Raw genomic sequence first — 27,395 nt, forward strand, 5'->3', positions numbered from 1 at the left:
AAAAAACCCTAAAACCTTCAAACATCTTCTTCTCCAGAAGCGCTGGTCCAATGAAGGCGAGATTTCAGAACTATATTCGTGACATGTATGCGATGCAAGTTTGTTAATTTCGAAGTGATAGGTCACATGGTTTGGCCGCCATGTTGGATTTAAGAAAAATATTAAATAATGTTTTCTCTGGTATTTCATAAGCCATCGAAGCGAAAATTTGCAAGTGCCTTCCTCCCTCAACTCTGCATACATGGTAAAAAAATTTTACCTCAGAAGTCACATGGTTTGGCGGCCATCTTGGATAGAAAAATAGACTTTATCCGATTTACACGAAACTTCACATACTTGTTCGGGTCGACGATGGAAAGCAGAATTTAAATTTATGATATCATAGGTCACAAGGTTCGGCAGCCATCTTGGATTGAAAATGAATAAATTTTAAAAATCTTCTTCTCCAGAAGGGCAAGACAGATAAAGACGAAACTTAACACATATATTCCCCATGAGGTCCTTTCTCAAGTTTGTTAATTTCTTCTTGATCGTTCAGATGGTTTGGCGGCCATCTTGAAAAAACCCTAAAACCTTCAAACATCTTCTTCTCCAGATGCACTGGTCCAATGAAGGGGAGATTTCAGAACTATATTCGGGACAGGAAGGCGATATAAGTTTGTTAATTTCGAATTGATAAGTCACATGGTTTGGCCGCCATCTTGGATTTAAGAAAAATATTAAATAATGTTTTCTCTGGAACCACTGAACCAAACGAATCGAAAATTTGTAATTATCATCTACCATCGTGTATGCACGCATGGTAAAAATTATGACATCACACGTTACATGGTTTGGCGGCCATCTTGGATAGAAAAACGCACCTTTACCGATTAACACGAAACTTCACAACCGTGTTCCAGTACCCAGTTGGAAGCAGAATATAAATTTGTGATGTCATAGGTCACATGGTTCGTCAGCCATCTTGGATTAAAAAATAATATCTTTAAACGTCTTTTCTCTGAAAGGACTGAACAGATCCAGGCGAAACTCCACCACTATGACCGCCTCTCCATGACGAATAAAAAGTTCTCATCCCCTTTTGAGGTACGACGCAACGTTTGGCAGCCATAGTGGATTGAAGGAAAAATATTAATTAATGTTTACTCTGGAAATACTGCATCAATAAATGTGAAACATCACCTTTATGGTGGAAAACTCATGCGGAATGAGGGTTTGAAATTTCAACGCAATCGGGCCCAGGGTTTGGCAGCCATGTTGGTTTTAAGAAAAATATTAAATAATGTTTTCTCTGGAACTGGTTAACCTTGCAAAGCGAAAATTTGCAGTTATCGTCTCCCATCGTGTTTGCACATGTGTTGAAAATTATGACATCACAAGTCACATGGTTTGGCCGCCATCTTGGATTGAAAGATAAATATTAATTAATGTTTACTCTGGAACCGCTGCCTCTATATATGAGAAACTTCAGATTTATAATTGAGGTGACATGCGAAACAAAAGTTTAAAATTTCAACCTGATCGGTCACGCGGTTTGGGAGCCAGAATTATTTAATTATTTGAATCTGGAAGCCAGTTCTAACGAAATTGAATGCTTTGTGCTGCCCGGTTCGTAACTCGTCTGTTCCGTGCCCTCTCGAAGCAGGCCTGTGTTTGTATCACCATTAAATAATGTTTTCTCTGGCACCGCTTATCCTGTCAATGCAAAACTTTGCGACTCTGATTTAAGTCTCATGTTGTATCAGTTGTGTCAAAGGCACTTCTGGGTACCCGGTCATCACTGCCAGCAGTTATAAAGTGGCAGTTCTAGTTATTAGGGTACCCTGTCAGTACAGGGTACCCTATTGTTTTTCTTCTGTTTATTATTATTTTTCTTTTTCCGCCGGCATTTTGCACCCTTTTTCGCTTTAAAAATCATTTTCTCTGGGATACTAAGTCCGATCGACACAAAATTTTCACCACAGTATGTATCTTTTTTGATAGCACAATCACGTTATAATTATGACGTCATTGGTCATGTGGTGCGGGCGCCATCTTGAAAAAAACGATAAACTTTGGACATCTGTATCTCGGAAACCGTGCAATGGAAAAATTTTTCTCTTGATACATTTTACTAAGCTCCCTATGGGGAACACGTGTGATTTTTCGTGACGTCATAGGTGAAGCGATATACCGGTGAAAATTCGTCAAGTAGAACGCCGTATAGGAAAAATCTGAAAAGTTCTGAGCATCATCTACGCCTAAAATCACTGACGAAAATGTTTTTCTTGACGTCATCGATGACGTAATTCGTCCGCCATCTTGTTTTTTAGTGTTTATTAAAAAAAAATCTTCTTCTCCAGAAGGGCTGGACAGATTAAGGCGAAACTTTACACGTACATTCCCCCTGATGTTCTCTTTCAAGTTTGTTAATTTGTTGTTGATACGTCACATGGTTTGGCGGCCATCTTGAAAAAACCCTAAAACCTTCAAACATCTTCTTCTCCAGAAGCGCTGGTCCCATGAAGGCGAGATTTCACAACTATATTCGTGACATGTATGCGATGCAAGTTTGTTAATTTCGAAGTGATAGGTCACATGGTTTGGCCGCCATGTTGGATTTAAGAAAAATATTAAATAATGTTTTCTCTGGTATTTCATAAGCCATCGAACCCAAAATTTGCAAGTGCCTTCCTCCCTCAACTCTGCATACATGGTAAAAAATTTTTACCTCAGAAGTCACATGGTTTGGCGGCCATCTTGGATAGAAAAATAGACCTTATCCGATTTTCAAGAAACTTCACACACTTGTTCGGGTCGACGATGGAAAGCAGAATTTAAATTTATGATATCATAGGTCACAAGGTTCGGCAGCCATCTTGGATTGAAAATGAATAAATTTTAAAAATCTTCTTCTCCAGAAGGGCAAGACAGATTAAGACGAAACTTCACACATATATTCCCCATGAGGTCCTTTCTCAAGTTTGTTAATTTGTTCTTGATCGGTCACATGGTTTGGCGGCCATCTTGAAAAAAACCCAAAAACCTTCAAACATCTTCTTCTCCAGAAGCGTTGGCCCAATGAAGGGGAGATTTCAGAACTATATTCAGGAGAGGAAGGCGATATAAGTTTGTTAATTTCGAATTGATAAGTCACATGGTTTGGCCGCCATCTTGGATTTAAGAAAAATATTAAATAATGTTTTCTTTGGAACCGCTTAACCAAACGAATCGAAAATTTGTAATTATCATCTACCTTTGTCTGTGCATGCGTGGTAAAAATTATGATGTCACACGTCACATGGTTTGGCGGCCATCTTGGATAGAAAAACGCACCTTTACCGATTAACACGAAACTTCAGAAACATGTTCCAATACCCAGTTGGAAGCAGAATTTAAATTTGTAATGTCATAGGTCACATGGTTCGTCAGCCATCTTGGATTAAAAAATAATATCTTTAAACGTCTTTTTCTCTGAAAGGACTGAACAGATCCAGGCGAAACTCCACCACTCTGACCGCCTCTCCATGACGAATAAAAAGTTCTCACCCCCTTTTGAGGTACGACGCAACGTTTGGCAGCCATCGTGGATTGAAGGAAAAATATTAATTAATGTTGACTCTGGAACTACTGCATCAATAAATGTGAAACATCAAGTTTATGGTGGAACGCTCATGCGGAATGAGGGTTTGAAATTTCAACGCGATCGGGCCCAGGGTTTGGCAGCCATGTTGGTTTTAAGAAAAATATTAAATAATGTTTTCTCTGGAACTGCTTAACCTAGCGAAGCGAAAATTTGCAGTTATCGTCTACGATCGTGTTTGCACAAGTGGTGAAAATTATGACGTCACAAGTCACATGGTTTGGCCGCCATCTTGGATTGAAGGTTAAATATTAATTAATGTTTACTCTGGAACCGCTGCTTCAAAATATACGAAACTTCACATTTGTAATTTAGCCGACATGCGAAACAAAAGTTTAAAATTTCAACCTGATCGGTCACACGGTTTGGCAGCCAGAATTATTTAATTATTTGAATCTGTTCGCCAGTAATAAGGAAAGTGAACGCTTTGTGCTGCCCGGTTCGTAACTCGTCTGTTCCGCGCCGTCTCGAAGCAGGCCTGTGTTTGTATCACCATTGAATAATGTTTTCTCTGGCACCGCTTATCCTATCAATGCGAAACTTTGCGACAATGATTTAAGTCCCATGTTGTATCAGTTGTCTCAAAGGCGGACACTTCTGGGTACCCGGTCATCACTGCCAGCAGTTATAAAGTGGCAGTTCTAGTTATTATTATTATTACTTTTTTAGCCCAAGACTTTCACTAAACAGTTTATCAGGTCTAATGTTTGACCAAAGGTGATATCAGTTGGAATTTGCAATTTGTTCAGGATGCCAGAGATACCTACTCGTCGTGAAAGACATTGTGGGATATATCCACCAGCTAATGTTGGTAGATGAGACGCCCAGTTTAATGTCAATCTGAGGGACGGCATACTTTGTGTTGGAACACCCTGTGTGCAAAGTATCATTCTGTTTTTGTAGTTTGGTTGGGAAGCAAAGCCAGACTAGATATTTAAAAGATAAGTGCACGACGCTACCTCTGCATCATCGTGTTGGACCAGCTATTATTGTTGAAGGAATTTAAATGAGGTTTTCATGGATTTCAGCTTATATGTGAGAATTAAGCCAGGAATCTTCTGCTGTAATTTCTCAAAAGTTGGTTTCCCTGCTTTAAATATATATATTTTTTAATCCTTCTTGTATAAATGAAATTACTTGTAACTCATTCCACCAATAAGTTTTCACTCCACAGCTTGTTGAATTTCTCTTGTGTATTAAGCTTGATATCCTTTTTATCCAGGATGATAATGCGATTTAAGAGATTATACTGTTACGAATCTGGAAGCCATGAGTACTCAACATACAGGTCCTATAGCTCAGTTATTTTGATAAGTAAATGTGGATAGATAGCTCCCTGTCCCTTGTTTAATGGGTACTTAAGTGTTCATGCGCTGCGGAGTTATTTTTTGTAGTTAGGGTTTTATTATTACATCCATAAATCTTCTACAACAACACCAGCATCACCCTCACCTTCACCTCGCTCTGGCCGATGCCATGGTGCCCGTGGTGGGCGGAGTTCAAGGAGGAGCCACGCGGCGGCTCTCGTCCAATCAGGGAGATGCGAACGAGTTCCTCGGCGGTCGTCGAATGACCACAGCCCACACAGGATAATGTTCCTCTGCCTGTTTGGAGGGCGGTCCGCCGGACGGCCGTCATGCCCCCCCGCCGGGTCCAATCAATGGCCTTGGCGCCCGTTTTGGCCAATGACAGGGCAACGAGCTCATTTTGCGTGCCAGAACCGTCCAGTGAAGGAGGAGGCGTCCCCTCCCCCCCCCTGGACAAGGGTGAATAAGGTTGCAGCGAGATCGAAAAGGAAGAGTTTTGGTTGTCGCGACGAGCGCTGAACGGAGCTCTCGACTCTGCTCGCGTCTCGCTGGTGCCTGGTTCTTCCATCGCATCTCGCTGGCGCCTGGTTCTTCCATCGCATCTCGCTGGCGCCTGGTTCTTCCATCGCATCTCGCTGGCGCCTGGTTCTTCCATCGCATCTCGCTGGCGCCTGGTTCTTCCATCGCATCTCGCTGGCGCCTGGTTCTTCCATCGCATCTCGCTGGCGCCTGGTTCTTCCATCGCATCTCGCTGGCGCCTGGTTCTTCCATCGCATCTCGCTGGCGCCTGGTTCTTCCATCGCATCTCGCTGGCGCCTGGTTCTTCCATCGCATCTCGCTGGCGCCTGGTTCTTCCATCGCATCTCGCTGGCGCCTGGTTCTTCCATCGCATCTCGCTGGCGCCTGGTTCTTCCATCGCATCTCGCTGGCGCCTGGTTCTTCCATCGCATCTCGCTGGCGCCTGGTTCTTCCATCGCATCTCGCTGGCGCCTGGTTCTTCCATCGCATCTCGCTGGCGCCTGGTTCTTCCATCGCATCTCGCTGGCGCCTGGTTCTTCCATCGCATCTCGCTGGCGCCTGTTTCTTCCATCGCATCTCGCTGGCGCCTGGTTCTTCCATCGCATCTCGCTGGCGCCTGGTTCTTCCATCGCATCTCGCTGGCGCCTGGTTCTTCCATCGCATCTCGCTGGCGCCTGGTTCTTCCATCGCATCTCGCTGGCGCCTGGTTCTTCCATCGCATCTCGCTGGCGCCTGGTTCTTCCATCGCATCTCGCTGGCTCCTGGTTCTTCCATCGCATCTCGCTGGCGCCTGGTTCTTCCATCGCATCTCGCTGGCGCCTGGTTCTTCCATCGCATCTCGCTGGCGCCTGGTTCTTCCATCGCATCTCGCTGGCGCCTGGTTCTTCCATCGCATCTCGCTGGCGCCTGGTTCTTCCATCGCATCTCGCTGGCGCCTGGTTCTTCCATCGCATCTCGCTGGCGCCTGGTTCTTCCATCGCATCTCGCTGGCGCCTGGTTCTTCCATCGCATCTCGCTGGCGCCTGGTTCTTCCATCGCATCTCGCTGGCGCCTGGTTCTTCCATCGCATCTCGCTGGCGCCTGGTTCTTCCATCGCATCTCGCTGGCGCCTGGTTCTTCCATCGCATCTCGCTGGCGCCTGGTTCTTCCATCGCATCTCGCTGGCGCCTGGTTCTTCCATCGCATCTCGCTGGCGCCTGGTTCTTCCATCGCATCTCGCTGGCGCCTGGTTCTTCCATCGCATCTCGCTGGCGCCTGGTTCTTCCATCGCATCTCGCTGGCGCCTGGTTCTTCCATCGCATCTCGCTGGCGCCTGGTTCTTCCATCGCATCTCGCTGGCGCCTGGTTCTTCCATCGCATCTCGCTGGCGCCTGGTTCTTCCATCGCATCTCGCTGGCGCCTGGTTCTTCCATCGCATCTCGCTGGCGCCTGGTTCTTCCATCGCATCTCGCTGGCGCCTGGTTCTTCCATCGCATCTCGCTGGCGCCTGGTTCTTCCATCGCATCTCGCTGGCGCCTGGTTCTTCCATCGCATCTCGCTGGCGCCTGGTTCTTCCATCGCATCTCGCTGGCGCCTGGTTCTTCCATCGCATCTCGCTGGCGCCTGGTTCTTCCATCGCATCTCGCTGGCGCCTGGTTCTTCCATCGCATCTCGCTGGCGCCTGGTTCTTCCATCGCATCTCGCTGGCGCCTGGTTCTTCCATCGCATCTCGCTGGCGCCTGGTTCTTCCATCGCATCTCGCTGGCGCCTGGTTCTTCCATCGCATCTCGCTGGCGCCTGGTTCTTCCATCGCATCTCGCTGGCGCCTGGTTCTTCCATCGCATCTCGCTGGCGCCTGGTTCTTCCATCGCATCTCGCTGGCGCCTGGTTCTTCCATCGCATCTCGCTGGCGCCTGGTTCTTCCATCGCATCTCGCTGGCGCCTGGTTCTTCCATCGCATCTCGCTGGCGCCTGGTTCTTCCATCGCATCTCGCTGGCGCCTGGTTCTTCCATCGCATCTCGCTGGCGCCTGGTTCTTCCATCGCATCTCGCTGGCGCCTGGTTCTTCCATCGCATCTCGCTGGCGCCTGGTTCTTCCATCGCATCTCGCTGGCGCCTGGTTCTTCCATCGCATCTCGCTGGCGCCTGGTTCTTCCATCGCATCTCGCTGGCGCCTGGTTCTTCCATCGCATCTCGCTGGCGCCTGGTTCTTCCATCGCATCTCGCTGGCGCCTGGTTCTTCCATCGCATCTCGCTGGCGCCTGGTTCTTCCATCGCATCTCGCTGGCGCCTGGTTCTTCCATCGCATCTCGCTGGCGCCTGGTTCTTCCATCGCATCTCGCTGGCGCCTGGTTCTTCCATCGCATCTCGCTGGCGCCTGGTTCTTCCATGGCATCTCGCTGGCGCCTGGTTCTTCCATGGCATCTCGCTGGCGCCTGGTTCTTCCATGGCATCTCGCTGGCGCCTGGTTCTTCCATGGCATCTCGCTGGCGCCTGGTTCTTCCATCGCCTCTCGCTGGCGCCTGGTTCTTCTGACCGCATCGCGACGCTGGTCTAGGTCGCTCGTCTCGTCGAAGACCGCACGAGGCGGGATGGTCGATGTCCGTGTGTGTGTGTGTGTGTGTGTGTGTGTGTGTGTGTGTGTGTGTGTGTGTGTGTTTGTGTGTGTGTGTGTGTGTGTGTGTGTGTGTGTGTGTGTGTGTGTGTGTGTGTGTGTGTGTGTGTGTGTGTGTGTGTGTCTGTCTGGGGCCCTGTCTGTAAGTAGGAATTGGATAAGTGCCTTTGCTGTACATTATTTGCCTTGCTTTAGTTGGTTTAACTCTGCTCTTATGTGTTCCTTCCCCACCAATTGTAAATAAATATCCATGTGTTAAATGTATCAGCTCGTTTTTGTGTTTTCTTCATTGGTTTAACGTGGTGCATGTTGGGAGAAATAAAGAAGGCCGTTGTTGCCGTACTGGTGTGCATTTGGGACCGACGGAAGCTCGGTGACCATCCGCTGAGGTCACACACGGGTCGAGCACGCATACGGCTCGTTCCGTACGAGTGCCGTCGAGGCTGTGAATACTGGGTAGCTCGCCACGTGGGTCTCTAGGTATTTTGAAGTTTGGCAAATAACCCTGTACCACGTGGTGGAATTATTGACGATTCACTGTCCGGTAAGGGACCCGTATCCTCGGAGTTTTCCGAAAGGTACGATCTAGATTCCGGGTGTTCGGTAGAGTCGACCCTACTGCTCCACCTAGCAGTCGTGCTCGCAGCCGATCCCCGGTCCGCAACAATACATGTTCAGTGTCTACCTTCATTGTGTGCCAATACCCTTGTAATTTATGTGAAAGTGCATTCTGCTATGGTATCCAAGGCAATCTCCATTCATGGCTTAGACTTCTTCTCCTATTGCAGCCAACGTGTGGTCCATAATGGAGTTCTCTCATCCCCTCTTCCTGTCCAGGCTGGAGTTCCTCAAGGCAGCGTTCTGGGCCCTGTGCTTTTCCTGGTTTTCATCAATGATCTCTCCGACTCTCTGGAAAATCCTCTTTATCTCTTTGCTGATGACTCCACCCTCTGCCAGATCTGTATACAGATCGAATACCATCTGTCGTTCCTCAGACCGGCAAGCAGCAGCTTCTTCACTCTCTGCAGATCTGGATAAAATCACAAGCTGGTCCAACACGTGGAACATGTCTTTCAATCCTAACAAATCTTACACTCTCACGATCTCTCCGAAAGGACCATCTGGTACCTCTCAACCCCCCTCCCCCCCCATCTACAGTCGTGGCCAAAAATATTGGCACCCTTGCACTTTTTTCAAACAACACAGTTTTCTCTACAAATTAGTTGAAACTTACAAAAGAATTCGGTCTCCACAATTATTTATTTCACTGTTAATATTACAGAACCTTTGCTTTTGATTCAGAACTCAATATATCCTTTAACATCAGAAAAAAAAATAAAAATGGCGTTGACAAAATTATTGACACCCTCGAGTCCTACACTTAATATTTGGTAGCACAGTCTTTGGACAAAATAACTGCAGTTAAGCACTTCCTGAAGCCATGAATGAGCTTCCTACACCTCACTCCTGGCAGTTTGACCCACTCTTCTTGTGCAAACTGCTCCAGTTCTTCCAGATTTGAAGGGTGCTTCTCCCAGATTGTGTTTTCAGATCTCCCCACAGGTGTTCAATGGGATTTAGATCTGGACAGATTGCTGGCCACTTCAGAACAGTCCAGCGTTTTGTCTTGAATCATTCCTGGATACTTTTTGAAGTGTGTTTGGGGATCATTGTCTTGCAAGACCCATGACCTTCGACAGAGACCTAGCTTTCTGACACTGGGTTGAACATTGCACTCTAAAGTGCCTTGGTAATCCTCCTGCTTTCATGATGCCATGCACACATTCAAGGCATTTAATGCCAAAGGCAGCACAGCAACCCCAAAACATCACTGAACCTCCTCCATGTTTGACTGTAAGGAGGTGTTCTTTTCTTTGAAGGCTTCATTTTTGTTTTCTGTAAATATAGAGATTATGGCCTTTTCCAAAAAGCTCTAACTTGGTCTCACCTCTCCACAGGACATTCTCCCAGAAGGATGTTGGCTTGTTCAGGTGTGTTTTGGCAAACTCCAATTGGGCTTTCTTATGTCTCTCTTTCTCAGCAGTGGGGGTCCTCCTGAGTCTCCTACCATATAACCCCCTTTCATTGAGTAGGCAATGGATGGTGTGAGTTGAAACTGTTGTACCTTGTGTCTGAAGGTCAGCTTGAATCTGTTTGGCAGTTGATCGAGGTGCTTTCTCCACCATTCGAACAATCCTTCACTGCAATCTTCGATCAAGTTTTGTCTTGTGGCCACGTCCAGGAAGGTTGGCTCCAGTGCCATGGGCCTTAAACTTCCTGATAACATTTCATATGGTGGACACAGGAACATCAATATCTCTGGAGATGGACTTGTAGCCTTGAGATTGTCCATGCTTGACTACAATCTTGTGTCTCACCTCCTCAGACAATTCTCTGGTTTTCTTTCTTTTCTCCATGTTCATTGCGGTACACACAGTGACACAAAACAGCAGAATGACTCCTTTTCTTTCTTCAAACAGGTTTAATGAGTGATTTTTTTCTTTTGCCGGCACCTGCAACTCACTACAGGTGAGTTCAATTCCAGAGTAAAGGAGAATCACCTGCTTGAAATGTAATTATTTCTAACAACTAGAAGGTGCGAATAATATTGTCCGTGACATTTTAGGATTTCTGTGTGGAATTGGTAAGATTTTGTAATTTATTTCAGCTTTTTTTTTTGTTCCACTGCAAACCAAAGAAATACATTTGTGGATACCAAAAGATTTTTTTTTTTAAATTTCAACAATTTTCTGGAAGATATGATGCATTATTTGAAAAAAAGTACAAGGGTACCAATATTTTTGGCCTTGACAGTACTTTCTCAACAATCCTCTTGAAGTCCTCTCATTCAATCTTCTGGGTCTCAATATCTGCCATTGATCTTTCCTGGGAAAGCTACATTACCAAGCTGGCCTCAAAAGCCAGTCATAGACTGGGCATCCTCCATTGTGCAAAGTCCTTCTTTGGCACACCTGAGCTCCTGACAATGTACAAAGCTTTCATCCACAGCCTGATGGAGTACTGCTCTCCCACCTCTCACCGTTCTCGGTTTCACGCTGTGGAAACCAAGGCATTTAGGATCATTGGTATTTCCCGTGATGAGGATGAAGGGGCTGTCACACTTTGACGTTTTAGCCAGTGTATGGCAAGGTCTCAAAATGTATGTAAAACGCTGGCGTACGCTGAACTAGTGATTTTTTTTTTAAGTTTTGGGCGTATGCATAACGTATTAGTAACGTACACAGAACGTTTCAATCACATATAGATAAATTATGCCAATGAACGCTGAGCGTGTTGTCGGTGTTCACAACCTATGCCCAACGATAGTCTAACTTATGCATAGCGCGGCAGCGTATCGCCGACGATCACGTGGCGTAGGCTATTCATAGGCTGCGGCTTGACGATTCAAATCATAACTGCACAAGACATCGAAGTGTGAAGCCGCTGTCACACCTTGACGTTTTAGCCAGCGTATGCCGACGTATGAAAAATTTGCCGAACCAGGCTGGCACACGTCGAATACGTTATGGGTAAGTTTTGTATACGTTAAGAGCATGCTGGCATACGTCGTATTTTTCTGGCATACGTTGTCATACGCCGAGTACGTCGAGAAATTTTCAGCATGTTGAAAATTTCTCGACGTATGACACACGTTCCGCATACACTGGCATAAGTTGTAGGCACGCTACACGATCGTTAACACACATCGACACACGTTACTTGTACGTGACTCATAAGTCGAAACACGTCGAGGTAATGGTTAGCGTCAGTGTTGCAGACTCCCTGGTTTTTTTTTTTCTTCGGTATGACGGTGATGTTGACACTTCGATTTCTAGTGCGGTTATGATTTAAATCGTTGAGCGGCAGCCTATTAATTATATTATATTATAACCGCACTAGAAATCGAAGTGTCAACATCACCGTCGTACCGAAGGAAAAAAAAAAAACATCAGGGAGTCTGGAACACTGATGCTAACACTGATTACCTTGACGTGTTTCGACTTATGAGTAACGTACAAGTAACGTGTGTCAACGATCACGTAACGTGCCTACAACACGTTACTCATAGGTTAGAAATAAGTTTCGGGTACGCTAAACATTACCTTGACGTGTTTCGACTTATGAGTAACTTACAAGTAACGTGTGTCGACGTGTGTCAACGATCGCGCAACGTGCCTACAACATATGGCCAGCATTATGCGGAGCGTGTCATACGCTGGCATACGTCAAAAAATTTCAAGCATGGAAAATTTGTCTAACACCTTGGCGTACAAAGACGTATGCCAGCGTACTACGAAAAAAAAGCCAGCGTACTACGACGTATGCCAGCGTGCTGTTAACGTATACAAACTTACCCATAACGTATTCGACATGTGCCAGCGTTTTAGCCAAATTTTGCATACGTCAGGCATACGCTGGCTAAATGGTCAAGGTGTGACAGGGCCTTTAGTCTTTGGGCCTCTCACACTCATTGCAGGCAGGTCGGTGGTCTTCCTGTCTTCTCCCGTCTCCTCTCCGGCCTCGCGCCCCCCCCCACTCTGTCTGAGATATATGTCCCCCCCCCCATATTTCCGCAGGGTGCTCAAGGTCCGCAAGCAACCCCCTTCTGGTAAAACTACCAAAATCAAGAATCACTGCTCACCTTCACTCTTTCATTCCTCATTTTTTTCCTGACTTTGGACCAAACTCCCATACTCTCTTCAATCCCACTCTTTCCTCCAGGTCTTCAAAGCAGCTGTTCACCACCATCTCTTATCTTCCCCCATTCAAACCCTTGATCTTTTCTACCCCTGCTAATCCACCCCAAACTCACCTCCTTTAAATTCCCTGCTTTCCTTCTTGAAAGTCCATGTAGTGTCCATCTTATTTACCCCGTGCATCTCGCATCATCGCTCTCCCTTCCACATATCTCCGAATGTCTCTGTTCCCCATTGTTTTGTACGAGATTTGACATTGTTTCTAAAAAATAAAATTGATGTTTCGTGTTTTTGTCCTGCATGTGATTAAATGTCAAATCTCTTCGTTGAGCTTGAGACATTGGATAGAAAACAAAACAAAACTGGAAAATGAAATCCTGTTGACAATCATAACCATATTCAGCCTCATCTGAATTATGTACTGAGTTTATGTGCATAAAAGTTGTAATTGGTGAATGTTGATCTTGCTCAGATGTGTAAGAATTGTTGGCAACGGTGAAGAGCCCAAGCTCATCACACGGTCTTTGTCCTGCAATTGAAATGGATGGACAAATATGAATGAAATCTCCATGAATGTTTAACCTTTCTGGACTTTTGTTTGTGTTTGCATGTTTGGTGTCTACCTTAATTGTGTAATAATGACCTTAGAATTTATGTACAAGTGCATTAATGTGCACTGTCTTTGTCCTGCATGTGATTTATGCACAATCTTTTATTTGAGCTTTTGACAATGGATAGAGAAAAACAACTGGGAAAATAACAGCACTTGGTAGAGTGCATACCTCTGCCAGACTAAACAGTTTGTTTTGTATATCACTGATAGGCCAGATCTGCATCCAGACCTTAAGCAAATTCTAATTGGCTTGTTGATCTCACCTACCCAACTCCTCCATCAAGTTTTGTAATGATCCATCCACGACTTTTTGAAATATCATGCTAGATATTGTTTTTGGCCCTATCTCTGAATTATGAAGGATCACTTTAAGATGGAAAAAAATTCTCGGATCTGGATCTGGATCTTCACCAAAATCTAATCGATTCGTTCTCGTCAAACGACCTAACCTGCCCACCGTGTTTCGTCTAAATCCGTCGCAACTTTTTGAGATGCCCTGCTCACAGACAGACAAACAGGAGTGAAAACATAACCTATATCCACCTTCGGTGGTGGAGGTAATGAAGTCATGTTTGCCACATGTTTGAGTACAGAGCTTACATTGCATTTGAAATGTACAAGTCCTTTACACTTCTAGTTCATTGAGATTCTAGTTCATTGAGAAAAGAAATGTTAAATCTTGATCATTGTGGTGAGAGCACCCACTCTGCATGTGATGAAATAGTAGATTTGAGCTTGTTTGAAAGAGGAAGTAGTAAGCTTTAAATTAATTAAACTTGATTTAATTTGAAGAATACACCCAGACTTTTATTCCCACAATCAAAATCCTTCTGAGAGGTCGGAGGTTCGATTGTGATCTCGGCCAAGTCGTAAAATGGTACATGCTGCTTCCTCGCTTTGATGCTCAGCATTTAGACTTTTGAGGATAGAGCATGGACATATCCTTTGGGTTGGCATTCCATGTGGAGGAGGAAATTACTCCTCAATTACCCTGTTGATTGCGGAGAGAAAATGCGACGTCACAAGGATGGTATCACCGGTACCCAGATTGCTCCAGGAAGTTATACCAGTTTCTCCCAAGGTCATCGGCTGCTTTTGCGACGTCAAGTCCCGTGTCTCTCACTTATTCTCTGCATGTGTGTACACGAGTTGTGTTAAAGTTCCTCTTTGAGCATTCCTCCTTTTTGACCATTATGTAAAATATATGAATATACAGTATTTACGGAGTTTTTTTTTTTCGTAAAAGGTGTATGTGGATGAGTCTGTAATATTTATTTTTAATTGTTTTCGACTTTTATTTCCACTCTTTAGAAGAAATGCAAGGAGGTTTTGGAAAGTGAAAAGTGCATAGAATGTCTCCAGGCTGAAGTCAACAGTTTAAAGAAAAAGCTTTGCGAAAGAAGGCGGGAAGTGTGTAACAAAGGTAATGAGGCTTTATCTGATTTGTGTTCCAAAAAATTGGACTCCACCTGAATTTAACCTTTTATTATTGCTCCTTAACAAAACAATGTTTTGCTAAATGTGAATGATAAATGTTATATGGTGATTTTTGCTTTGTCAGTGCTTTTTTGTTAGGTTTTATGTCATTGTTTTGGACATTTGGGTGCATCATGGAATTCCACTGTAATCACCTTGCAACCAGGCTCGCTTTTCCATAATATCATCAATTGTTTGGTGTACAACAAACTGACTCGTACTATTTGCTGTGCAGAGGATGAAAAAGGGTCAGCAAGAGTCGGAGGGGTGAAAAACCACGACCTGTTGGCAGTTCTTCGACAGAGGTTTCCCAGCTCCGAGGCCTTGAAGCGCCTTCACATAAGCTGCAAAGATGAGCAGCAGATGGCTCAGCCATGGTGCAAGGATTGCTGCAAGGAGGCTCCACGGGATTTGGACAACCTGGTGGAGATGGACACTGCTATGCAACCGTTAGTCGTGCTCAATGAGATTCCATCACTTGATGGCCCGTCATCAACAGGCACCGGCACGCCTCGGGGACGCGGCTCCGCTTCAGATTTCATTGTGCTCGACTCCACTCCGGAGAAGGACACTTCATCCGATGGGTCTTCAGAACAGTCGGGATACTGTTCACCTGTGTATGGAGACAGAGGCAAAGCAATGCCAGCACGCTTCTCCTGTCGAAGCAAAACTTGTCAAGGAAAAAGCTTACACACCCCACCCAATAGTCCAAGGATGAACACCAGATTGTCTTTACCATCGGAGGAGTCGATTAACTCCGATGTTAACTGTCAAAGCAAGAAGAGGTCACGAAGTCTTGGGGGCAGTTACAACAGGCTCAAATCTACCAGGTTGACCTTGAAGACAAAAGGTCAAAAGCAAAAGTGTGATGACTCGGATTCAGAACAGAACATTGGTGATTTTGAATGTAAAATATTGGCTTCCAATAAAGATTCAGCTTGAGTGGTATCCTCACTCACATCAATGATAGCTTTCTGATTCTCCTCGAATTATGAAGGTCCTCTCTTTGTCATTATTTCCATTTGCTGAGTTTTTATTTTGTAAACAAAAAGCAACCTGTATTTTGGTGATTGTGATGGCATTTCTGATGTGCAAGGAGAAGTGTGATTTAAAAACTTTTTGAATGATGAGTCAGTCACCTCAACTTTAAATTATTGTATTGGGTTATAATAAATAAAATAAAGGAAGTAGTCAGCTTTAAATTGAACTTCATTTCATTTCAGGAATCCACCGAGATTTCTACTCCCACAATCCAAATGCTTTTGATGCATTTGAACTCCAACACGGTTGACCATTTGAGGGGGTAACATTTTGGTCCAGAAGCCGGCCGGTGCTGCCCCCACCATAGTGGGGTTACTTTCAGCAGCCCCGTGACTCTGTTCCGGAGAACCAAGTTTGGGGTGGATTTCGGTACCTTGGGATACGACCTTTAAATATGGCTTCTATACATGTTGAGAAATGATAAGGAACGGCTGTTCGGGGGCGTTTTCCAAAATGGTTGCCATTAGTATTACATATCTGAGTATCTTGGTGTTTTGTCTGCAGTGTCGATCAATGGGTGTATTATGGGGGTTTTAATGGTTCTAAATTTAGTTTTAATGCTTATAGCTAGCCACAGCACTCAGAAATACTGATATTGGTGATTTTATTCATATTGTTGTGGTTGACGAAATTCGCAAACCACCATTCAGGTCCCGTAGGTGAGATATCTCTGTAAGTATATGTGTAGTTAGCCCAAACCCGTTGTTTAGAGGGAATAAATGTCATTCATTCGGGCTGCGACGCTTTTAGATAGCCGTTTTTCTTTTACTATCTTTATTTTGGACCAACCGCCATTACTACCACCACAACCACCACCAACCGCATCTCGACAACCACAGCCACCTTCTCCAGAACCGCCTTCACAACATCCACCTTCTCCACAACCGCTTTCACACACCAACCACCAACCGCAACGCCGCTTCACAACAACAGCAACGCCAACAGCCACGACCTTTACCGTCACAACTCGCCCTCGCAACCATCGCATCACCGCCATTCCCGCGCCGCTTGTGGGCACCGATACTGGATTCGTACAGGGCGCGCACCGAGCAGCGGGTGCAAAAACACCAGCCTTTCCGAGAAATCGGATCAAGAATGATTCACGCCCACTTCTGTTCCGTCCTATCAGCGAGCGTGGGGTGATTTGGCCCCGCCTCCAGGCGCGTCGGAGTATAATCGCTATATGCAGATTTGCGGATCAAGAATGATTCACGCCCACTTTTCCTTCGTCCAATGGGCGAGCGTGGCTCCGCCCCTGAGCCGTTCCTGATCCAAAAATCTGCATATGATTTCTCCTGTCGGACTATAAAGCACCGAGCGCGGAGCGAATCGAGGCAGTTGGGAAGAGTTGAAGAGTTGAGAAGAGGGAAGAGTTGGAGAGTTGTGGCGGCGGCGAAATCAGTCGAGAGAGTGTCTGTCGGGGTCCGGAGAGGCTGGAGAAGCCAAGAAGCTTTGTGGAGGTCTGCGCTCGTGTCAGAGTTGGGGAGCTGCGGAGAGGGGAGGCCGGGAACGCGGTCGAGGTCGCAGTGGAGTCGCTCGTCGCGGGACCCAAGCCAGCCAGATATCCTCTTTCCCCCAAGCATCAACAACAACCCCCTGTTTCCCCCCGCGCTGAGATAGTGTGAGAAGGGGGCCCCGTTCCCACCCCATTCCAGGCAGTGCCAGCGAGGCCCGCGGAGTCGGGGCGCCGCCGCCATTTTGCGGCTCATCACCAGACGGGTAGGCTTGACGCGGTCTCGGCCCCAGGCCCGTCTGCCCCCTTATCGTTGAGGGTGGCCCCTTTTTCTTTTGCTTTGGAGTATATGTGTTGTCGGTGCCGTCTGTGAAGTAAAACTGTGTAAGTGTTGCCGTGTGCTCACGTAGTCGGTAGTAGATCTGCATTGTGTTGCTTTTGGTGCGTAATTGTTGTTTCTTCTTTTGTTACATTTGCTTTTGGTGCATAATTGTGGTAATTATATATGTGTGCTTTCCGTTTGCCGCGGAATAAATGTGCTTTATGTTGAACTGTTTCTCCCGTTTCGCTTCGTCTTTTCTCTAATTGAATCTCCATCTTACTTCACGTAAAGGGTTGGTCGTGGGCTAAATACGCCCGATAATTAATCGGAACCGTCGGGGTTGACGATAACACCGCTCGGTTATCCCGATAGTACGGAACGGGTCGCTTAAAGTGGCCCGTGTCCGAAGTCGACCTGCGGCGAGGTGTGATCGCCCGGTCTACCCTCCGTGTGGGTACTTAGGTAGGTCGAATTTGGTGAACAACCCTATCCCACGCGGGGGGGGGGGCGATTGGCATGATCGTGGTGAGGCCGAAAGCCCCACCCGTGACTAGTTCCCGGCGTTAGTCCGAGAGGGTCACGACGGGATTGTCCGTCCGGTGGGCGACGTGCCGCGATTTGAGTTACGTGGCCGCTCGCACGCCGGCGGGCGCAAATCCGCAACACTGGTGTCAGGAGTGGGACACAAACCCATCCCCCTCCTCGCGGCACTGGTGTCGGAGAGCGGGAAAACGGGCTCTCCTATCTCCAGCTAAATTCATGGGAATCGGTCCAGGGGTGAGACGAGCGACCCCCGATTCCCTCCAAATTACGAGCGATTTAAATTAACCCTTTACGAGAAATAAGATGGCGTCTCAAGGCGAGCGGGAGCCGGGGGTATTAGAAATGGATTTAGAATGTGTAGAATCCATGGTCCAGGATGAAATCCCCGTGCAGGAAATGCTGGTTGTGCAGGAACACGAACTCGCCCAACTGAACCCAGAGCCCGAAATAGGTGCGGCGGCGGCCGCGGTGTATGACACCTCCCCTCCCCCCCTCCGCCAAAACCTCCCGATTCTTGCCGAATCGGCTCACCCAAGCGCACCCGACATGGCCCAGCTATTCGCCATGCTGGCAAAGATGAATGCGGATGCGCATGAAATGAAAAACGAAATAAAAAGCATGAACGAAATGGAAACAAACATGAATGAAGAAATGAAAGAACTGCGGGGTGCGACGCAGAACATGGGCCGAAGCCTGCAGGCGGGCATGAAGGCAATGGCAGCGGAGCTCAAAATGGCGACTCCACGTGTGGGAGCGAACGAGCTGGGAGGGAGTGCAACGGCTGTCGGGCCCGCGGTGGAAGCGGGTAAGGAGAAAATAATTCGGGGGACGTGTTGGGCGAGAAGCGTAACAGTGACCGAGAGGGAAAAACTAATTGGGGTGACGGAGACGTGCACGAGGGAGATAAGAGACGAGGTGAAAGGAATTGCGAGGGAGATAAGAGACGAGGTGAAAGGAATTGCGAGGGAGAGAAAAGAACAATTAAGACGGAAAGCAAGGATGAGGTACGCGGAGATCGTGAAAGAGCAAGGAGTGAAACAGAGGGAAGGACGGAAGCGACTTAAGGAGAAAGCAAGGTTGACCTACATAAAGATAAGGGAAAGACGCCAGAAAGAAGCGGAGACTAATAGACAGGAGGGGACAACAGAAACTAATAAATGTACAGAGACACGGGAGAAGGGAACGATAGAGGGAAGACTACACGATGAAAACGGGGTGGAAGAAACTAAAGACGAACACACACACACACGGAGGTGGTGGAGGATAATGGGGGTGAGCTGGCGGACTGGGTGGAGACCCAGTGCGAGCAGCTGGATGGCCTCCTCCAGGAACGAGGGGAGGGAGTATTCCCCCTTGAGGCGAGTCACGACCAGGTGAGTTCGGTCGTGCTTTGCGAGTTCGAGGGGAGGAGTGCTGTGGACGGGTGCACGCCGAGCTTGGGGGGTATAGAGGCCCCGGAGACCCTTGTGGGGACACGAATCCCCAGTGTGGTTGTCCCGGTGTGTGTGGTGTCGAGGTGTGTGTTCACGAGTGTGGCGAAATGCGTGCTGCAACGCACGCATAGCGCGGGTGCAAGGGCGTGTGTGAGAGTGACCGGGTGGGTGACAAAGACCCCGTGTGTGGAAGCGACCCCGTGTGTGAGTGGTGTGGTAGTAAGTGTGCAGAAGGGCGTGCTTCCCTGCACGCCGTGTGTGGATGAGGCACCGCGAGCGAGTGCCCCCGCGTGTGTGAGTAGTATGGTTTGTGTGAGGGAAATGGCACGAGTGAGTGGAGCCACGTGTGCGAGGGAGGTGGCATGCGTGAGTGAAACGGCCAGTATGAATGGAGCACCACGTGTGAGTGGTATGGGTAGTGTGAGGGAAATGGCATGCGTGAGTGAGCGGCCGAGTGTGAGAGAGACAGCGTGTGCAAGGTCGCTGTGTGTGAGGGAGATGTCGGTGGGCATGTGTGAACATGCAGCCGCGTCTCCCGGGGTGAATGTAATGGAGTGGAGTATGAGCGTCGTAACACACAGGTGTGCGTGGGTGGAATGGAGACTACGACGGCGACATGTGAGGGACAAAAGCCGAGTAGCGGCTGCAGCTGTTTCGGGAACCGCGCCGGGTTCACCCAGCACCGAGCGCGAGGTCCGTGGTGTGCAACGCACGAGGCCCCCACGTGCTCGCTTGCGAGAGAAGTCCCGGTCTGGAAACGCACGCGGTGGATTTGCCGATCCCGCGGACGGACAAAGTTTAGGCAGGATTATGGATTTGGACCGGACGGGTTCTCCACGCGATCGTGTGTGTTAAGCTCCAACGGGCAAAGCACATGTGTTCGCGTGGGGAACCCCTCGAGACGTGGGGCTTGTGTTTTTTTTATGCGCACGGTGACGTCATGGCTGCACGCGGGGTTGGAATCCGGCAGGAGGGGTATCCCTGCCGGATGGTACCGTCCAAGGAGGGACGAGGTACACTTGCAGCTGCATGACGTCACGGGCAGGTGCAAAGTGCGCGAGCTGTGAGTTGCCGCGCTGGTGCTGCGCATGTGAAAAAAAAAAAAGGGGAAAGCAAGCCTCACTTTCGGGTGCACAGGATTCCCGGGCAAGGGGTGGAAGACCCCCTTACCAGGGCACAGGATGGAAACTAGTTAGGGGGAAGGGTTAGCTTAGCTAGACCGGCTCCATGGGGCAAGGGTAAGTCCTCATGGGGCCCGTGGAATGGATTAGTTAGAGGGATTGTTAGTCAGATTTAGGTTGGGGAAATAATTTTTGGGACATTTGGAGACAATGACAGGCAGCGAATGTGTAGGGGGGACGTAGTTTAGCTACGTAGTGTTAAAAGGAACGTGCTGTAGTTTAAGGGACGACGTGGGAGCACGAGTTAGGGGATGCAGATAGAAGGATGGCAGAGTTCAGCGGTGTGCGTGTGTGTTGAAGAGTAGTGAGGTGAGTACATGATGAGTGAGTGAGGCCAGCGGATCTGAGTGTATGGAGCGAATGGGGACTGCATGGTGCGATGAGTGATTGGGGGGAGGGGTGACTCCCGCCCAAGGGACCGCAGGGTCAGTGTAGAGTGAGTTAGGGGGTTAGTCAAATTTACAAAATGGAGGTCGTTTTGTTGTTGGTGGGAGTGAAGGCTCGAAACCCATTTGGAGGGGTGCAGGAGCCCTGTTGACGGGCTGGGAGCATGGCTGCGAAAGGTGAGTATCGCTGAGTGGGTACCCCGGGCACCAGGCTAGTCGGCCGTGGTAGGCCAAGGGCCCATGGGGGCCGGGATAGCGTAGTGGGCACGGGTGCGCCCGCTTGGTGCGGGGGAGCCGTTAGCCGCGTGGGCAGTGTTGTGGGCACGGGTGACCCTCGGAAAGGGGCCCGGGAAGCCAGCCTGCCACGTGTGCGTTTCAGGGGAGGTGCCATGGGGGGCACTCCCTGGTGTTTAGGGAGCTGGTAGGCTCGGAGGCAGTGTAGTGCCCGGGGGTGCCATAGCGGGAGATTCGGCAGAGGGTCGTGCCTGCCAAAGGGAGCCACGCGTCCCAGCCATGAGACCGTGTGAGGGCACGGGAAGAAAATTGGGGGGCTAGGCCCGAAATTTGAGAGGACACCAACACAGGCGACGGGAATCTGGGTTTATAGACCAATAGTTTAAGCGAGAGGCGCTTGTTGAAAGCCCCGGGGTAGTTTAACAGTTAAATGGTTAGGGTAGATTAGGAGATGTACCCCTCCGCACCATCCATCCCCTCGCTCTCGTTGTGGGCCGCTGGACCCACTTGGTGTTAAGATCGCTGAACTCTGGGGAGGCCATTCTGAGGCTTCGTTGGGCCTCGACACAGGACGCTAGCTCTCCCTTATTCCCCTCCGGGAAGGGAACGTAGGGGTTGGGAGTAGGCTAGGTGACGAGATAGGTTAGCCGAACAAGGACGATAAAGGGGGTTCGGGGACGATTTATAGTGGGGAAGTAAAATAAAAACAACAACAAAAAAAATAAGTTGGGGCTAAATTGGGGTGTGACAAATTAAGGGAGTGGGTATAGACAGTGACAGGCAAAGGCGATAGGTTGGGAGGGAGACTGTAGAGTAGGTCCGAGCCCGCCTTCCGAGTGGCCAGCACCATCGCACTCCCTCCACCAACCTCCACTGAACGGCAAAGGCTGGCCAGCTTCATCTGCTGGCTGCGTTGCTGCAAGGCAAAGGCCGGCCCACTTCATCGGCAGCTGTTGTTTTGCTGCAAGGCCTGTGCTGGCTGGATCGTCTGCAGCTGTTTTCTGCAAGGCCTGTGCCGGCCAGTTCATCTGCCGGCTGTGTTTGCCTGCAGCGGCCTTGTTCTGCAGGCTGTGTTTGCCTGATCACCTTTGCCATGCCATGCCCACTGCCCCTGTTCACCAGCCCCGTTCAATTTTTGCTTTGCCCCCCCCTGTTCATTGCCATGTGCGCCAGGATCAGAAAGCAACAGTTTGCAAGCTGCGAGAACTGCCCTGTTGGCAGCTACAACACGGGCCTGCAGTGGCGGCCCGTGCACCGTGTTTGTGTCCTTCCATCCATCCGTTGTATTCATTGCGTGTGCCACTTGAGCTGGCACGGAGACTGCGTTTGTGCAGCCCATGCACCGTTGTGGTTCACTGCGTTCAGTTAAAAAGGGAAGGCCTTGGACTGCGAGTGAACAGCCGGCCACGTTCCCCGTCACCTGCATTCTTTGAGCCAGAGACTGCATGCGAGCAGCCTGGCTCCCTGCTAACTGCTTTCTTTTTGCAGAGTTCATTGATCCTGGGCCATGGTTTAGTGTAAAATTTGTAAGTTAAGGTTAAGATGTACTGTACATATGAGTGCGCCCCCGGCATGTCTGTCGTAGCGCCGGCAATTTTATTTAAGTCGTCCGTGTGAGTGGGTTTGTTTAGGTAGTTACTCAGCCCTCAGGTTATTTATTTTGGGGACACGAATACCATGAATGTCGCACTCAGGGATCCGTAGGTAAAATGTACTAGGGTAAAACTACACATGATGGCACACGAAAATTTGATGACTCGGGACGAGTCTGTAAAAAGGGGAGGGGGTAGTGTTGTGGTTGACGAAATTCGCAAACCACCATTCCGGTCCCGTAGGTGAGATATCTCTGTAAGTATATGTGTAGTTTGCCCAAACCCGTTGTTTAGAGGGAATAAATGTCATTCATTCGGGCCGCGACCCTTTTAGATAGCCGTTTTTCTTTTACTATCTTTATTTTGGACCAACCGCCATTACTACCACCACAACCACCACCAACCGCATCTCGACAACCACAGCCACCTTCTCCAGAACCGCCTTCACAACATCCACCTTCTCCACAACTGCTTTCACACACCAACCACCAACCGCAACGCCGCTTCACAACAACAGCAACGCCAACAGCCACGACCTTTACCGTCACAACTCGCCCTCGCAACCATCGCATCACCGCCATTCCCGCGCCGCTTGTGGGCACCGATACTGGATTCGTACAGGGCGCGCACCGAGCAGCGGGTGCAAAAACACCAGCCTTTCCGAGAAATCGGATCAAGAATGATTCACGCCCGCTTCTGTTCCGTCCTATCAGCGAGCGTGGGGCGATTTGGCCCCGCCTCCAGGCGCGTCGGAGTATAATCGCTATATGCAGATTCGCGGATCAAGAATGATTCACGCCCACTTTTCCTTCGTCCAATGGGCGAGCGTGGCTCCGCCCCCGAGCCGTTCCTGATCCAAAAATCTGCATATGATTTCTCCTGTCGGACTATAAAGCACCGAGCGCGGAGCGAATCGAGGCAGTTGGGAAGAGTTGAAGAGTTGAGAAGAGGGAAGAGTTGGAGAGTTGTGGCGGTGGCGAAATCAGTCGAGAGAGTGTCTGTCGGGGTCCGGAGAGGCTGGAGAAGCCAAGAAGCTTTGTGGAGGTCTGCGCTCGTGTCAGAGTCGGGGAGCTGCGGAGAGGGGAGGCCGGGAACGCGGTCGAGGTCGCAGTGGAGTCGCTCGTCGCGGGACCCAAGCCAGCCAGATATCCTCTTTCCCCCGAGCATCAACGACCCCCCCTGTTTCCCCCCCGTGCTGAGATAGTGTGAGAAGGGGGCCCCGTTCCCACCCCATTCCAGGCAGTGCCAGCGAGGCCCGCGGAGTCGGGGCGCCGCCGCCATTTTACGGCTCATCACCAGACGGGTAGGCTTGACGCGGTCTTGGCCCCAGGCCCGTCTGCCCCATTATCGTTGAGGGTGGCCCCTTTTTCTTTTGCTTTGGAGTATATGTGTTGTCGGCGCCGTCTGTGAAGTAAAACTGTGTAAGTGTTGCCGTGTGCTCGCGTCGTCGGTAGTAGATCTGCATTGTGTTTCTTTTGTTGCAATTGCTTTTGGTGCGTAATTGTGGTAATTGTATATGTGTGCTTTCCGTTTGCCGCGGAATAAATGTGCTTTATGTTGAACTGTTTCTCCCGTTTCGCTTCGTCTTTTCTCTAATTGGATCTCCATCTTACTTCACGTAAAGGGTTGGTCGTGGGCTAAATACGCCCGATAATTAATCGGAACTGTTGGGGTTGACGATAACACCGCTCGGTTATCCCGATAGTACAGAACGGGTCGCTTAAAGTGGCCCGTGTCCGAAGTCGACCTGCGGCGAGGTGCGATCGCCCGGTCTACCCTCCGTGTGGGTACTTAGGTAGGTCGAATTTGGCGAACAACCCTATCCCACGCGGGGGGCCGATTGGCACGATCGTGGTGAGGCCGAAAGGCCCACCCGTGACTAGTTCCCGGCGTTAGTCCGAGAGGGTCACGACGGGATTGTCCGTCCGGTGGGCGACGTGCCGCGATTCGAGTTACGTGGCCGTTCGCACGCCGGCGGGCGCGAATCAGCAATATCTTACAGGACATAATGCAGCAAAATGGTAAATGCGCAGCTAAAGGCCCAGTCACACCTTGACGTTTTAGCCAGCAATGGCAACGTATTAAAATGTATGTAAAACGCTGGCTTACGTTGAACTTTTGATGTTTTTTTTTAAAGATTCGGACGTATTCATAACGACTTGGTCTTATGCATAAAGTATTAGTAACGGACACAGAACGTTTCGTTGTGTTATAGATAACTTATACCAACGAATGCTGAACCTGTTGTCGGCCTTCATAACCTATGCCCAACGATAGTCTAACTTAGGCATAGCGCGCTGCACGCATCGCCGACGATGACGTGGCGTAAGTTATGAAAAGGCTGCCGCACAACGATTCAAATCATAACCGCCGCAGAAATGGAAGTGTCAACATCGCAGTCACACCTTGGCGATCTTGCCAGCGTATGGCGACCTCTGAAAAATGCGTCTAAAACGCTGGCGCACGTCAAATACGGTATGGGTAAGTTTGGTATGCGTGAATAGAACGCTAAAGTACGCTATCATACGTCGTATTAAGTGGAGTACGTCTTGTAATTTTAAACATGTTGAAAATTTTACGACGTACTTGCCGTATGACATACGCTCCACATGCGATGGGAATAAGCTGTACGCACGATATGCGATCGTTGACACACATCGACACACGTTACTTGTAAGGTGCTCATAAGTCGAAACACATCAAGGTAATGGTTAGCGTCAGTGTTCCAGACTCCCGGTTTTTTTTTTCTTCGGTATGACGGTGTTCAGTGTGCAGTGCGGTTATGATTTAAATCGTTTAGCGGCAGCGTATTAATTATATTATATTATAACCGCGCTAGAAATCGAAGTGTCAAAATCACCATCATACCGAAGGAAGGAAGGAAGAAAAAAAAACCTAAAAAAAAAAAACTAGGGAGTCTGGAAAACTGATGCTAACCATTACCTTGATGTGTTTCGACTTATGAGCACCTTACAAGTAACGTGTGTCGACGTGTGTCAACGATCGCGTGACGTGAGTACAACACGTAACTCATAGGTTAGAAATAAGTTTCGGGTACGCTAAACATTACCTCGACGTGTTTCGACTTGTGAGTAACTCACAAGTAACGTGTGTCAACGATCGCGTGACGTGCCTACAACTTATGGCCAGCGTTATGCGGAACGTGTGAGTCATACGCTGGCATAAGTCTTAAAATTTCAAGCATGGAAAATTTGAGGACAACCGAAAAGTACAACGTTTAAAGCCAGCATACAACGACGTATGGCAGTGTTTTTCAGCGTGCTCTCAATGTTATCAAAACTTACCCCAAACGTATTCGACGTGTACCAGCGTTTTAGACAAATTTTCCAAAAATCGGCATAAGCTGGCTAAAACATCAAGGTGTGACTGGGCCTTAAGATTGAATATTACGGACATTGAGCTTGCTGAAACTGGTGCATCACTACGGTGATTATAATTATAATGTGAATTCTAGCATTTAGTGTTCAAACTGTCCTTGAACAATGTAATATTCTTCACTCGGCAGTTTCTTCATCATCCAAATAAACTGAAGAATCTGAATCAGCATCAAGGTCTCTCTCGTCCGGGTGATTCCTATATGCAGCTGAAAGGTCTCCTGGCATAACAGGTTTGGATGATATGACGGGAACAACTGTGCCAGACGTATCTGTAGCCCAGCCATGGCCCAATGGTGAAGGAGGAGGTTTGGGTTTGGTTTAATTAATGAACACCCACACTTGATAGTTGGTTCTTGAGAATATAAAGATATTGAGGCAGGGCACTTTTCATTTTCTCACAGGAAGCCATTTTCTGGACTTCCTCCGCACCAAACCATAGAGATCAAGATGAAAGGTTGAGGCAGCAAAAACATCTGCATCAAGGTGGACAATAAGCTTCCCTCATAAACAAGAACTCAGTAGAAAATCCACACAATAAAGTCAGGCTTCAAGAATTCCTGTTTCATGAATTAAAATGCATTATCATCCCACATGAAGAGGAGTTCTTCCACACTCTGAGAGTAGTGCTTTAATTTGAGGATGAATACAGAGATGGTTGAGGCAGACTCCAGAATTTTCTACCATGTACTCAATCTACCTGTAAACCTAATCTTGTCGACGCTGAAGATACCGATGTGATGGTTTTTGTAGCACGTTTCCCATAAGGTTACAGTCCCATCCATTTGTACATGAAGAGCAAGATATACGATTGCAAAAAACCTCTGCACTAAAGATGTAACCACAATCATCATTCAACTGCATATCTTCACAGGTGCCGACTGCGTATGGATTTTACAGTTATGAAAAAACATCAGTGTTCTCTGCTGTGACGAGCTGTTCTGAAGCACGATCCCTTTTAATCAGCCTCGGGGTTGAACTTCCAGTC

The 27,395-nt window shown here is 48.2% G+C and overlaps 2 protein-coding genes across 6 annotated transcripts in view; one reads left to right on the top strand and one right to left on the bottom strand.

Annotated features, from left to right (window-relative positions):
• The window catches only part of LOC147015740 (BRISC complex subunit Abraxas 2-like), an 87,753-nt gene extending 71,962 nt beyond the window's left edge, over positions 1 to 15,791 (top strand). For all 5 annotated transcript variants that reach the window (XM_085848206.1, XM_085848208.1, XM_085848207.1 and 2 more), the window contains 2 exons: positions 14,663 to 14,774; positions 15,063 to 15,791. In XM_085848206.1, coding sequence (XP_085704332.1) covers positions 14,663 to 14,774; positions 15,063 to 15,769 — 819 coding nt within the window. In that variant the 3' untranslated portion in view covers positions 15,770 to 15,791. The remainder of the gene's footprint in view (positions 1 to 14,662; positions 14,775 to 15,062) is intronic.
• The window catches only part of LOC147015742 (uncharacterized), a 37,471-nt gene that overhangs the window by 8,142 nt on the left and 1,934 nt on the right, over positions 1 to 27,395 (bottom strand). The window lies entirely within an intron of this gene.

The sequence above is a fragment of the Eptatretus burgeri genome, chromosome 12 (genome assembly GCF_056783735.1).
Source record: "Eptatretus burgeri isolate ZD-2024b chromosome 12, Ebu_testis_v1, whole genome shotgun sequence".
Lineage (NCBI taxonomy): Eukaryota > Metazoa > Chordata > Myxini > Myxiniformes > Myxinidae > Eptatretus > Eptatretus burgeri.